The sequence below is a fragment of the Aulonocara sp. 'chitande type north' Nkhata Bay genome, linkage group LG17 (assembly GCF_057382095.1).
Source record: "Aulonocara sp. 'chitande type north' Nkhata Bay isolate Kocher_YH1m ecotype deep benthic linkage group LG17, A_spYH_male_GT1.1, whole genome shotgun sequence".
Taxonomy (NCBI): domain Eukaryota; kingdom Metazoa; phylum Chordata; class Actinopteri; order Cichliformes; family Cichlidae; genus Aulonocara; species Aulonocara sp. 'chitande type north' Nkhata Bay.
Genome location: NC_141360.1, coordinates 10053679 through 10067775, shown reverse-complemented (window position 1 = coordinate 10067775; position 14097 = coordinate 10053679). Strand labels below are relative to the sequence as shown.

The 14097-nt window shown below is 40.7% G+C and overlaps 1 protein-coding gene across 2 annotated transcripts; it reads left to right on the top strand.

Annotated features, from left to right (window-relative positions):
• Positions 1-2196: 2196 nt before the first annotated feature.
• On the top strand, positions 2197-13620 carry LOC147309644 (mitochondrial adenyl nucleotide antiporter SLC25A24-like). Of its 2 annotated transcripts, none has more exons than XM_086268629.1 (10): positions 2197-2937; positions 4711-4837; positions 4926-5013; positions 6016-6127; positions 8941-9099; positions 9918-10070; positions 10226-10333; positions 10850-11017; positions 11205-11355; positions 12588-13620. In XM_086268629.1, exons 1-10 carry the CDS (start codon positions 2758-2760, stop codon positions 12767-12769), a joined length of 1428 nt encoding a protein of 475 aa, XP_086124755.1. In that variant the 5' UTR covers positions 2197-2757; the 3' UTR covers positions 12770-13620. The 2 variants fall into 2 exon arrangements, with proteins under 2 accessions (XP_086124755.1, XP_086124756.1); XM_086268630.1 differs by lacking the exon at positions 2197-2937 and adding an exon at positions 2964-4612.
• The last annotated feature ends 477 nt before the right edge of the window (positions 13621-14097 follow it).

The following is a 14097-nucleotide window of genomic DNA, read 5'->3' as shown; positions in this document are numbered from 1 at the left end:
GTCTGTGAAACTATGCAGTTATGAAACGTAACTTTAACCTCAGCCAAACCGATTTGCTCAGTTGTAAATAAAACAGCGAAGTAAACGTGACCCAACAGACAGAACCTGAGTGAATGAAGTCCAGCGTTTAACCACTGAGAGCTAAAACTCAGCTGAGGTTTGAAAGCTGTGTGCCGGTGATTGGACATCAGCCGCTGATAAAGCTGTTCGCCTATAAAGTGCTCTGTAAGGAAACGAGCTCCAGCAGCTCTGCGCTCGGGGAAAACACTATATTTACTTATCTTGTGCAGAAAAATGCGCTGACATTGCGTTATATCGAGCACCGGCTGCCCAGTTAAACTGTGACTATCACCAGGTAACTAGGCGTGTTTCTTGAATTAGCAGCAGGTGTTAAACAGCTGACAGATGAGGAGGAGGATGCATGCAGGTAAACTGAGGGTCTGTTGAGCTGATCGCTGGTTTCGTGAGAAAAATGTCAGCTCGTTCTTTATGTTACAGAAGCACCGAGACACAAGACCAGGCGGAAAGAGACGATCGTTCGGTGAAAATGAGAATCTGCGAATGCAACATGTGGAACACGGAGAGTGGAATATGTAAACAAACCGGTTAACGTAACCCCCTCGGTGCACTCTGCATGCTAACTGTTAGCAGAGCTAGTGAAATCTCTGAAAACATCTGAGCACTTTTGCAAACATGTTCTATGTTGACAACCTGACCAGACATACGTCGCGACATTCGCGGCTAAAACACTGTTAAAAGTGTAGCTGGTGACAGAAAAACGGGGTATTTTAAAACTACACCACCACCATTGCTGCCTGTGATTTGATCTGCATTCTGGGATAACTGGCTGCCCCAAGTCTACACAAGCAATCGATTTTCTAGGATCGACCTGTTTTGACTTACTTTGCACGGCAACCAATCAAATGTTAGAGAAGCTGCATGGGCAGCGTTAACCCCGCCCCCTGAGTTTGATGGGTGAGGCTGACAGATAAAATTATTTCATGACGAGAGCCAGGCGCCAGGACTGCCAAAATGAAATAAATAAATATATCATTAAATAATTAATTAAATGTGTCAATAATTAATTAAATGTGTCAATAATTAATTAAAATGTGAAATACATAAATAATTAATTAAATGTGTCAATAATTAATTAATTACATGTGTCATAACTATTTATTTAATTAATTAATTCCAATTTTAATTAATTATTGCCACATTTAATTAATTATTTAATGGTGTATTTAATTAATTCATTATGGCAGTCCTGGCGTTCCATACTTGGAAACAAAAATATAAATAAATAAGATCAAGATTCAAGAAGTTTATTGTCATGTACACCGCAAAACACAAATCGTTAAGTAGAGCAATGGCATTCTTACTTTGCAGGTTCGCTTCACACGACTAAAAGAAAGCAATAATAAGTAAAACAGTAAAACAGTGCTTTGTAGATCTTGTAGCTTATATGTGGATGTGTGTGTTTGCGATTCTGATGATCCGCGGGGATTTTAAAATTCAAATAAATGTGTTGCTTCAATTCCAAGACCTGTTTTTGTTTTTAAGAGCTAACACTTTATTTAAGAAATCCTCTTTTCTCATTCCCAGGAGCACACAAACATTTGCCTTTTTTTTAATATGTCAGCCTTTTCTCTGTTGCCGTTTTGTTTCTTGGTTATTTTACTTTGAAGCTATTGATGACTAACCGGATGTGAAAGGATAACAGCTTTATGTTTGTTGCAAACCGAAGCCCGCCTCCTCTTTCGGCAGCACTGATTGGACAGATTACTACAAGAAAGCAAAACCAGCTGCTGTTTAGTTATTTGACGTTTGTCTCCATCTGGTGGTACATCGTAGGAACTGTACAGCCAATAAACTGTTGCACAACTTGCACAATTTAACAGCATATGTGTTATTCTAGAAACTTTTCCCATCCCTAGTAGCGGTTAAAAAGCTGTTCCCAAGCAGGATGAGAGAAAAGGAAGGTCCAATTAAACATGAAGATGTACAATTTCTCTGAAAGATTTAAACAAAATATGTCAAAGTGGCCTTGAAGAGCACCCCTCCCGTGCTTTGAGGCAATTACAAGCTTATGGGGTTAATTTTGCCCAGAACAGCTGCCGGATTCTTTTGAGTATGACTCACCGGATAGACAAAGATAAGTTATACCGACTTTGTACTGCAGACCGATGGGTACAGGATGACGATCCTTGCACACTAGGCTACTGTACAGTCTGAACGCGTGCGTGCGTTCGCGTGGGGACGTTTCCACCACAGCAAACCAAGTAAAAACGCCTAAAGGTGGACAAGACTTGAGAGGATGAGAAAAAGCTATAGTTGACTTGTGAGGAAATGTTGAAATGCCGCCCATGAGTAGTAGTAACAGAGCAGTGCGCGTGTGTTGTTGTTGAAGGGTGTGTCTCCGTGAGCGTGTGCGTGTGGGCACTAAAAAGAGGAGGTCTCCCAAGGCGAAGTCAACCGAGTCCCTCCACCGATCTGTACAGCGCTCCTACCTCATCCGCAAAAAGCTCTCTGTTGGCCAAATCTGCACATTATCGTGTGCCCGCTGGACTTTACACCGACGCCGACCCATAAGGACTTTTCTATCACTTCCCTAGGCTACACCGCGGAAGTCCTGAAACCAGAAGCGCAAGCCACAGGAATCAGTTGCCACATCAGATTGCTTACCCAGTTTCTGTTAGTGTGTGTGTGTGCGTGGAGCTCTACAGGCCTGCGACGTTTTTCATTTATAGTTTTAAGATGTATCAGGTGGCGAGGAAGCTCTTTTTTACGGACTGTCGATGCGCTGACAATGCGTCGAAAGCATACGAAGAGCTGTTCGCCAAGCTGGACACTAACAAGGATGGAAAAGTGGATGTGTCCGAGCTGAAGGCAGGCCTGGATGCTATGGGCATCAAGGCTGAGAAAGGGGCAGCTCAGGTAGAGTAACGGATCCAAACAGGAGTGCGCAGAAATCCCAAATACGGAGAGAAAACCACAACAAATATTTCTTGTAGCGGCAGCGTTAACCTTAAAAGAAGTGAAATTACAGCCGCCAGAGCAGCCAAGTGCAGTCAGATTGACTCTTAGAAGGTTATTTATTTGTTTTCGTTACCGATCTTTATGATGACTGGATTCTTATTTTTTGTGCGCATTACACTGACTTTTAACCAAGTGTCCGATTTTCGCAGGCAAAGGTCTGTCTTTGAGAGGATGCACGTGGTACTAATTTTTTGACTGACAAAATAGTGCAATTATAACATAATCGTCTCATCAGCTGATTGTTACACCCCAGGTTATTTTGGACCTCTAGACACCTAAGATTTGCAGTTCAGCCAGAGATAAAAGCGAGAGCGGTGTAGTGCAGCCTCAGTAATATTTTCACAAGTTGGAAAAAGTAAAAGTTCCCACGGCACCTCATCAGCAGAAGTTCAAATTCCTAGGAAGCTTTGGGAGCTTTTAAGGACTTGCTCTTGCTCTTAGAACTGAAGAATCTTCTCAGATGAGAGGTGAAACATCTTCAAGAAACTTAAAAAAGTCCAGACGCTTTTCTTTCCAATCTCCTTAGAATACGATGACCTGGATGACTGAGAACCTTCACAGACATACTATTAAGTACTTGTTTTTCAAGTTTATCCATGCCTAGTTAGGGTTAAAAGCATTTCTTAAGCCATCTAGATTCTAAATATTGTTGCATGCCCTTCCTTTCTTTGAGCAAGGCAATTAAGTCCATATACCTGCACAACAGGCTCCAAAAGATCTGACAGCAGTCTTGTCCTTAAACTAACACTAAAGCTCTCCTCCACAGTCACAAACAGTCACTTTTGTGTAGCTGCTGAAAATGCTCTTACTCTGAAAGTGCAGTATCTGTGAGAGGTTATTTCCACGTGCATGCTTTGTTGTCATGGCTTAAAAGTATTTTCTTCAGTTTCTTGAAAACAGCTTGAGTAGTGAAGACAAACTCTGAATTCTCTGGAATTGCACTCAGGACACCCAGGCGTCTGTAAAGAGCTGAAGGGATTGGAAAAAAAACTGCTCTAGAATTTTTAAAGCTGTCTCAAAGGTGAACTTTTACTGTGGGCTGAGACTGTAAGTGGAAGGTCCCACCTTTACTAATCAAACAACTGCACATTCCCCGCACATAACTGTGTAATAAATGGGTAGTAAGACAGATAACCTAATTTGGTCAGTGCCCTCATTCGGAGCAAAAATTCATCTGTCAAAACTATAATGCTCTCCTCCTTTGTGCTCTCATACAAACATACTGACAGTTCTCATTTGCTGGTTTACTTCTTAACAAAGAGCCAATGCTCATAACAGATTTGGTACCAGGCGTTATTTTTGTTTCCATTAATTCGCTTCAGCCTGGAGAAACAATGGATTTTTTTTGTCTTGATCTTGGGACATCGTCAACACTTTTGAAAGCAATGGCAGTAACTCGGGCAGACAGAAGGCTAAAAACACAGAGAGTGAGTTGAGATAAAGTAAAGGAGCATTTTGCTGCGTTATTCTGCCACCAACCGCCACAATCAGCCAGCTGCTGTTTGAGCAGGAGATGGAAGACTCCCCTTATGGCTCAGCAGAACCCAGACCTCTCCCTCCGCCTTATGAGGAGGTCAAACACCCGGCTGCAGCAAACAAATGAGGTACGGCAACACGAAGCAGAATGATTGCTAATATTCTGTGTGTGGGTGTGTTTTTTTCCCCCTTTAGAAAATCATTTCTTCTGGAGACAGAAACAAAGATGAGGGGCTCGACTTCAGCGAATTCTCCAAGTACCTGAAAGAACATGAGAAGAAATTACAACTGACCTTCAAGAGCTTGGACAAAAATAAAGATGGTACGGTGCCATTTTAATATGTAGCACATTTTAATATTGAAAATGCACAAAAAGAGAAAAAGTAGAAATAAATGCTTACTTTCTACAGGTCGTATAGACATTACGGAGATAAGGCAGTCACTTGCTGATCTGGGGCTGGAAATCAGCAAAGAGCATGCAGAGAAAATCCTTCAAAGGTATTTCAGCTTATTTATTTATTACAGCAGTGTCCCGAGCAAGACGAGAAAGAAAGCAGCCTGACGCGCCGCAAGTTAAAGGTGGGAACCGTGTGAGCGACTGATAACTGGCTCAGTGTGTGGTTTGGCTGAAAAGAGGAGTGAGTGCACATGATAAGGAGCTGGCAAGATGTTTTACACTCCTGACGCGGCGCGTCGACACCAGAAAATAATATTTTCGAATTGCAAGTGCACGGCTGGTCGCTGACTTTGGACCAAGCCACGTCTTGTCAGTCAGAATATGTTTATTGGTGTGTTTAATGTCATGCTGATACTCAAACTCACTACACATTTGGATGTAAAGAAAGAGTAACACATGGTTTTAACACACAGTAGCAGTTTAGTGAGAATAAAAGAACTACTGGTATTGATTAAAACTCTGAAAACTCCTGTGTGTTTATCAGAATTACAGTTTGTTCCATAAATCCTTCATTATTTACAGAAACTAGGAAAAAAAACATGTTACTGGTGGTTTTGGCCAGGCCTGCACGCTTGCTCACTTCACTCATGTATTATAGCATGTGCGTTAATTTATCATGTTATTTTTAAAATATTAATTATATTTATCTTATCATTATTTTATATTCAAAATATCAACACACACACACACACACACACACACACACACACACACACACACACACACACACACACACACACACACACACAAAGAACAGTAAATACATATAAATACAGTCAGTTGTCAGTTGTGGTTCATGCTGCAGCACGGACTGAACTGTAATGCACAGGATTTGCATAAGCAAAGCTTGAAGCTGCACATGTGCAGGAGTACACATAACAGTGGAACTAAAGTAAACACAAAATGCAGTAACTGATGAGGGAAGTGGGGCTGGAGGGGCCAGTGAGGACAGTAGCAGAACATGAAAGTAGAGCAGTGGCATATTAAGTATACAGCCTCAATGGTTTAGTTTTTAAATAAATAAAAAAGCATCTAACCTACAGTATTGATGTGGATGGCACCATGACTGTGGACTGGAATGAATGGCGAGAGCACTTCCTGTTTAACCCAGCCACCAACCTGCAGGAGATCGTCCGCTACTGGAAGCACACCACGGTAAGGAGTGCTACTCACTATCTCTACATTATGCTGTATGTGTCGCTGTTGTTTTAGCGTTTGCTTTGTTTGCAGTAGTTGGCATTAGTTTCAGATGGTTGCAGTTGTTGCTGATGTTTGAGTAGTTGGTGTGGTTGCAGTGGCTGGTGCAGGCAATTCCAGGTGTTGTTTTGCACTACTTCAATGGCTGGTTTTGTTGCAGAAGATGCCGTATTTCTTATTATTATTGGACATGGGTTGGTGTGTGTTTTAGGTAAAAAAAAAAAAAAAAAAAAAAAAAAAAAAAAAAAAATATATATATATATATATATATATATATATATATATATATATATATATATATATATATATATATATATATATATTGAAGTTTAAACTGCATACTGTTAATATTTTAGTTGCAGTGCAGGCTTCTGTCACAGAGAGGTGACACACAATAACGGATTTGGGGGAATTTTGGCAACAGATGAGTAGTGTGATTCGTTCATGACCAGGGCAGATGAAAGGGGGGAGGAGTCTGAAGAATTTGTCACTTGTGAATGAAATGAACTCTGAATGGTAAAAGAAATCTTCTTGAATGGAGCAAACATGAAACTGTGACATTTTATTAGATTATCAGGGAATAATCAAACCCTGAAGGGCTGCTGCCTATATTTAAGTACAGTTGCGTGCTAGAGGAGCGTCCACTTTCAGTCAGTGGTTAATCTCTAGCGTTCGCTGAGTTCATTCACTGGCATAAGCTCGGAAGTCTAATTAACCTTTGGTTTCTAAGCTTGGCAGAGATGAGCTAATTTCAGCCTGAGCTGTGGGTGGATTAGTGTATCATTTAGGAGGACTGGAGGAGGTGAGAGGAAGACTATTTAGTCTAGAAAGGAACAGGAGAGAAGAATCCGAGATGATGCGTCTGTGAGACTTGATGACTTGTTGGGAGCATCTATGGCAATGACAAGGTCTTGTTATTTCCAGCGTTCAAGCCGAAGCTCTTTGGATTTAGTGCGTTGCTCTGCGGACTGTCGACCTCTGTCTGGGCCCTTGATCAGAATCGTGTGAAGGATCCTGACGGGTCTGAGAACTGGTGTTTATAGGAGGGACTTTGTCCTTTGTTAGAACTGCTAGAGCTAGCAGCCTTATCAAAGGCTTGAGATGGCCTTGGTTCTGCTGCAGCCTCACCAGCAGCAACAGCAACGTCAGGAAAGCTGGTTTTTCCTCGACTTGGAAGATGATTGGCTGTATGAGGTGGATGTGGACATGGTAGGTTCTTGTATTCAGATGTTGAGTTTTGGTTGTCATGTGGTCATGGGTAAAAGTATTATTATCTTTAGCTGAGGCATGGTTGAGGTAGTTTAGAAATAGTGTAGCAATTATGTCCACCGGAGAACACAAGTTAATATTTTCACCTTTACATCATGTCAGGTATGAAGAGGCCCAGCCGCTGACTAGCATTCTTTAAAAACACATCATACCTGACGTAATGCACAGGTAATATAAGCTTCAAGGGTGCCAAGGCAAATTTCTAGCCAAATATAATTTTATAACACAGTGTTCTATTTGCAGATAAAACTAAAACTAATGTTAGCCGTCAACTCCTGCCTTAAAAATGTCTTAAGGGGGCAGATTTGTTATTTGTGGTTTGTTTAAAAAAAGGCTGATACATTACTGCAGTGGTAAAAGTAAAAAAAAAACAAAAACCAAACCCCCCCTGCTGCATCTGTGATCTCAAAACGGCAACTTTACGTCAGTGACGCGCGGTGATGTAACTGATCTCGCAGCATGGACCTGTAGTTATGCAAGTTTTGGATAAGGATATGGCATGTGTCCCATCCTTCTAGGCATTACGTTTAAGGTGAAGCTGGGAATGTGTGGTTATGAGGCTGCCCAGCTTAGCTAAAAGTTCATCTGCAGAGTAGTCTAGTTTTGACACCTTTACATTTATTAATAAAGACGTGGTTTAATGATTGCTAAAATAGTTCCTGGGTTTTCCAAAGGGTGGCTGCATAGGCAGAAACCACCCTCACTAACTTCTGATGCAAACCATTTTGTTCTATAATAAGGCTTGAAGTGTGACAGAAACCGCTCAGTTCAGAAAGGGCCTTTAAGGGTTCTTCCTTCCTTCTAAACTGCATTTAAAAGGATTCAAAATGGTAGTGTAAGAGACAAAATCAGAATATAGAATAAAGCTCTTATGTTTTGACAGTAGTATCACACGCAAATCTGCAATTTCACCAGCTTTCAGGGACTATTTAGCTTTCTTTGACAAACTTACTGTAACAGCATAGTATCCAAATGATTGACCTAGCCAACATGTCATTAGATTGTGTTAAAGCCTTTATTTATTTTACATTTTGGCCATTTCCGTGATTTTTTTTTCTGTATATTTTGGAAAAGGGGATAGCGCTAATTAGCCAGTGCTAGCAAGCGAGCCCAATTATCAAAGAGCATTACCGGTACTTGTTCACTGTGAAAAAACAAAACAAAAAACACCTTATAACTGAGTAGTTAGCTTGGGAAAAGAAAAGGTCAGGAGCAACTTATGGTCTTACTGGACCTTAAAGGTGGAACTGCAATGGGGGTATTTTTTATTTTATTTTTTAGTATTAATAAATATATGTTGGATTTATTATTTGATAAATGTATTCTATTTTTTAAAGAGTGAATATTTTATTTATTTTTGTAAATAATAAATAATTCTACTAATAATTACAGAGGTTACAGGATTAAGACTGTCCCAGAGGCTATGTGCATCTTTTATAGACAGTCTATTCTCAGCCGTCAGTCTCTTTGACTGTGACTTGATTGTACTGTATTGGGTGTAGGTTTTGGACATTGGTGACAGCCTCACCATCCCAGATGAGTTCACAGAGGAAGAGAAGACGACAGGTCTGTGGTGGAAGCAGCTGTCTGCAGGAGCAGTGGCGGGTGCTGTGTCCCGTACAGGAACCGCCCCTCTGGACAGAATGAAGGTGTTCATGCAGGTGGGTCAAGATTTCTTTTAGATTTTATAAAATTCCTGTTGGGTTGTTCATCGGTCCTTTTCTCCAGGAACTGGATTTTTACTAAATGTGTGCATTGGTCCATGTGGTGATAAGTGTGCTTCAAAATGCTGGTCTTGTGTTAGTTTGGGTTATCCTGTTTTTAAAAAATACCATATAAATACATTCAGCAGACACTTTATTAGGTACATCTTGCTAGTACTGGGTTGGATTCACTTTTCCCTTCAGAACTGCTTTCATTCTTCATGGAAAAGATTCAGCACGGTGTTGGAAACATTCCTCAGAGATTTTGCTACATATTGACATGACGTCATCACATAGTTGCTGCAGATTTGTCGGCTGCACATCATGATACAAATCTCCCGTTCCACCACACCCCAAAAGGCTCTCTATTGGATTGTGATCAGTACAGTAAACTTGCTATCATGTTCAAGAAACCAGTTGATTTAAGCTTAGTGACATGATGCATTATGCTCCTGGAAGCAGCCATCAGAAGGTGGGTACACGGTGGTTATAAAGGGATGGAAATGGCCACCATTAGCACTCAGGTAAGCTCTATTGGTAGCAATGGGTCCAAAGTGTACCAAAGTAAATATCCCCCACACCATTACACCATCACCACCAGCCTGACCCAATGATTCATGGCATCGTGGATCCATGCTTATATGCTAACCACTGTACTATATTCAAACTCATTTAAATCACCCTTCTTCTCCATTCTGATGCTCACTTTGAATTTCAGCAATTGAATTTCGAGCCCTTGCTGCTTAGTTATAACTTAAAAGTGCTTTTCCCCCCAGGTGCACGCTTCTACAACCAACAAAATCAGCCTGGTCAGCGGCTTTAAGCAAATGCTAAAAGAAGGAGGGGTGGCTTCTTTGTGGAGAGGAAATGGTATCAATGTCATGAAGATCGCCCCCGAGACAGCCATTAAATTCATGGCTTATGAACAGGTAAGTTCTCCTCCTCTTTACAGACTCCAGTATAAATCGCAGCTTATGTTCACGTTAAATGTTACATGTTGAGAACTACTAACACTAGCACTCACTTTTGTCACTGATGTGTGATCCTGCTGAGCCGTTCGGTTTTCATGTTCCCGTGTCACCAGTATAAGAAGCTGCTGTCCAGTGAACCGGGTAAGGTGAAGTCCCACGAGAGGTTCATGGCAGGATCGTTGGCTGGAGCCACCGCACAAACTGCCATCTACCCCATGGAGGTGAGTGGAAGTGTAGTCTTTACAGCACAGATGCATAAAGAGTGCACGTGTGGATGATAGTAACAGGAGGAGGCACCACAGGAGGGGCAAGCAAGTTTCCATATCAAATATGGAGACACATGGGGGCAGGGATAGCTCAGTAGGTAAAGTGGTTGCCTCATGATCGGAAGGTTGGGGGTTCGAATCCACTGAACGGCTACACTGAGGTACCCCTGAGCAAGTTACCGTCCCCACGCACTGCTCCCTGGGCGCTCCATTGGTGGCTGCCCACTTCTTCACTGAGTGAATGCAGAGGAGTAATTTCTCTACGGGGACTAACGCATACACCCACATTATAGATGGTGCAGTTTTATTGGTTTGTTAATTACCTCATGTGTCTTGTTTGATCATATCTTAGTGTCCAAACAAATTTTAGATGTCTTAACCAATCCAGTAGCATAAAAGATGCAGTAACACGTTAAGTCAAACGTGCAGCCTGATGTAAAACAGCCACACTAATCATCTTTGTCTCTTCAGGTGATGAAAACCCGTATGACCCTAAGGAAAACCGGACAGTACTCGGGAATGTTTGACTGTGCCAAGAAAGTCCTGAAGAATGAGGGAGTGAAGGCATTTTACAAGGGCTACATTCCCAATATTCTGGGCATTATCCCCTACGCTGGGATAGATCTGGCAGTGTATGAGGTAAATCCTGATGAATCATTCCTGTCTGGAAAAATGTTCGGAAGGTTCAGAATCACCTACAACACTATGCTTCCATAGAAAACTCCATTTTAATCTGTTTAAGCATCGCTTGTGTGCTGATTTTGCAAAATATTATGCATCAACCCTCACTCTCATCTGTCATTCATTCCTGTGTATTCCATACCAGAGCTTGAAGAACTTCTGGTTGTCCCACTATGCCAAAGACACAGCCAATCCAGGGGTTCTGGTGCTGCTGGGCTGTGGTACCATTTCCAGCACCTGCGGCCAGCTGGCCAGCTATCCCCTGGCTCTGATCCGAACCCGCATGCAAGCACAAGGTACGGTGAACCAAACCTTATTAAAGAAATAGCCCCCTTTATTAATGCTTGCATTTAACTTGTAGTACCATAATGCCACTGAGTTGTTCAGAGATTATAAAGTGTTTTACGAGGAAATTCAAGATTTTTTCATGAAATCTCTGCTTAAATGGAAAATTAATAAATCTATGTGAGTTCTTTATAACTACTCTGTTTATTAGACATTTGAGCCATGCATGTGCTTCAGTATTCAAGAGAGGAAACGGTAAAGGACCTGAATGAGTGCTGAGACCATTTAAAGTAAAACTACAAGAGTACAAAATATCATAAACAAGCCCTTTATCTAAATTTTACTTGCAGTAATGTGAAAAAAGCCCCAAGTTTTTATAGGACATCATTTAAAAACATGATTTAAAAAACATCACCTGATTCTTAACAGGTCTTAAGTGCTTGAGGTTTTCTGTTTGATTTCATTAGTCTCTCGTCATTAAGCTTTGCTGCATTTGTGCACAGCTCTCGTAAGGTTTTGCTCTTTTTTTGCAATTTCTCTGAGCATCATACATTCTGTGGATAATCTTTTTCACTGCAGGATGATTATAACCCTTCTCAGACTGATGAGCAGCAACAGTTGCATCTCTAAGATCATTGCTGATGTTTTTCCTCCTTGGCGTTGTGTTAACTGCCAAAACTTCTGCTTTAATACAGGTGCTCATACTGGCTGATGATTAGTAATCAAGTGCATTTGATTAGCAGTATCGGCTACTTTGTTTTTTACCAACTGGTTCTGCATTTTACAATTTAAAAAAAAATAGCACTGTAAAATATGTCAAGTATTATTGTTTCTTTAGAAGTTCTGTTTAAATAATTTAAGACTTCCAAATGATGATATATAAAACACCTGAAACATGGTGGGCCACCAAAAAGTATCCACATAAATATACTGGAATAGGTTTTATTTTGCATTTGTCTCTTAACTTCAATGAGGTATCATTCAAATAAAAGAAATACTTCAAAACTGTCCACAGAGCGGGTTAAATAACCTTAAAACCGTGGTTATGAGGTTTAACTGAGGACTTTGTGCTTTATTCTGAAGTCATCAACATTTACACTTGGAAAACAATTTTCAGTTCTTTAATCTAAGCTAATTTCAAACATATGCTGCTTATAAGCAGCCAATACTTCTAAAATCTAGAGATTTTAAACATGAGGAGATCTTTTTCTTCACTCATCTGGCTTTACCTTTCTTTTCTCAGCTTCTGTTGAGGGCTCAGAGCAGCTGCCGATGAATCTGATGGTGAAGAAGATTATGAAAAAGGAGGGCTTCTTTGGACTTTACCGCGGCATCCTGCCCAATTTCATGAAAGTCATACCAGCCGTCAGCATTAGCTACGTGGTGTACGAGTACATGCGGTCTGGTCTGGGTATTCAGAAGTAGGCAGCAGAGTTCTCAGTGACCGCATGTGTTTACGAGTGCAAGAAAAGGTGCACCCAACTTTTTTTTTAAAATTTCAAAACACTCCCTCCTTTTTTACATATGTTGTTTGCCCTTGTTTACCTGCAGTCCACTGAGACCGCAGGCCTTTGCTCATACAAAGAAAATCCTGCAGCGCTAACGCAGGGCTGACAGTGAGTAGGAAGATCTCTACAAAGTTTCCAAATGTTGGTTGTGTTGATTGTGCACTCCTAGCTTTATGTACTCCAACAAGCCTCATGATCTACTTCAGATCAGTTCATCTCTGGCTTTGAAAACCAAGAACACTTATCAGGGTAATTTCTTTCTGGTTTAATTGTTGAATAGAAACGTTACTCTAATATTTAATCAAAAAGTCCAAGAAGTCACCTGCTGCAATCTTCTGTTTTTTTGTTTATCTTCTTATCATCAAAAATAATTTGACCAAGTCCCACGTGTGGTGGGAAAACTGTTTCACAAAGAAATCCAAAGAAACTAAAACAAACAAACAAGTGCAATACTGTATTTACACATTGTGTGACATCTGAGAGAGGTTTGACTTTTTAATAAGGGATTTCATCTGAGGGTCATTGGTTCATTTAAAGGGTCTTTTTATACGGGACAGAAGTAGAATTGTGCCTTATATGTTTTTTTATTCTCAGATATCTGTGGACTTCAACACCCCTGTTTTCTCTTGCCTTTCTTTCAAATATGTCTTTATTAGGCGCTGGTGTTTATGTGAATAAATCTGGATACAAATGTTAGAAGATGTGCGTGCATTTCTTTTCAAACATCAATAAAATTATTTGTTGTCCAGCTGAGACAATTAGTGTACAGTGAGCCCAGGTTTTTATTCTACACTGTGTTCACGTCTCTGGCCTCGTGTGACACTCGATCGCTGAGGCTTTAAGTAGAGATTAGTCCACTTCAGGTCTTATGTAATAACTGCTTTCCCTGGTGATGTCAATACTACAGTGTAACAGTGGAGCTGCTAATTTGAAGTGCAAATGTTGCCTAAAAAATATGCAATTTTCATTTAACAACTCAAAACGTAATATGGGCAAATTCTTTGAATCAGGTAGGAAAAAAGGGCTATAAGACCATCAGCAGGAATCCAATTATTTGGAAATGGAAGAAATATAAAATGACCATCAATCGTCCCCAGTGTGGAGATCCATGCAAGATCTTACCTCACTGGATGAGGATGATCATGAGATAAGAGGTAGATCAGCTCAAACCGCACAGGAGGAGCCTGTTAATGACCTAAAGGCAGTTAGGACCACAGGCATCAAGGACATCATTCATTCAACACA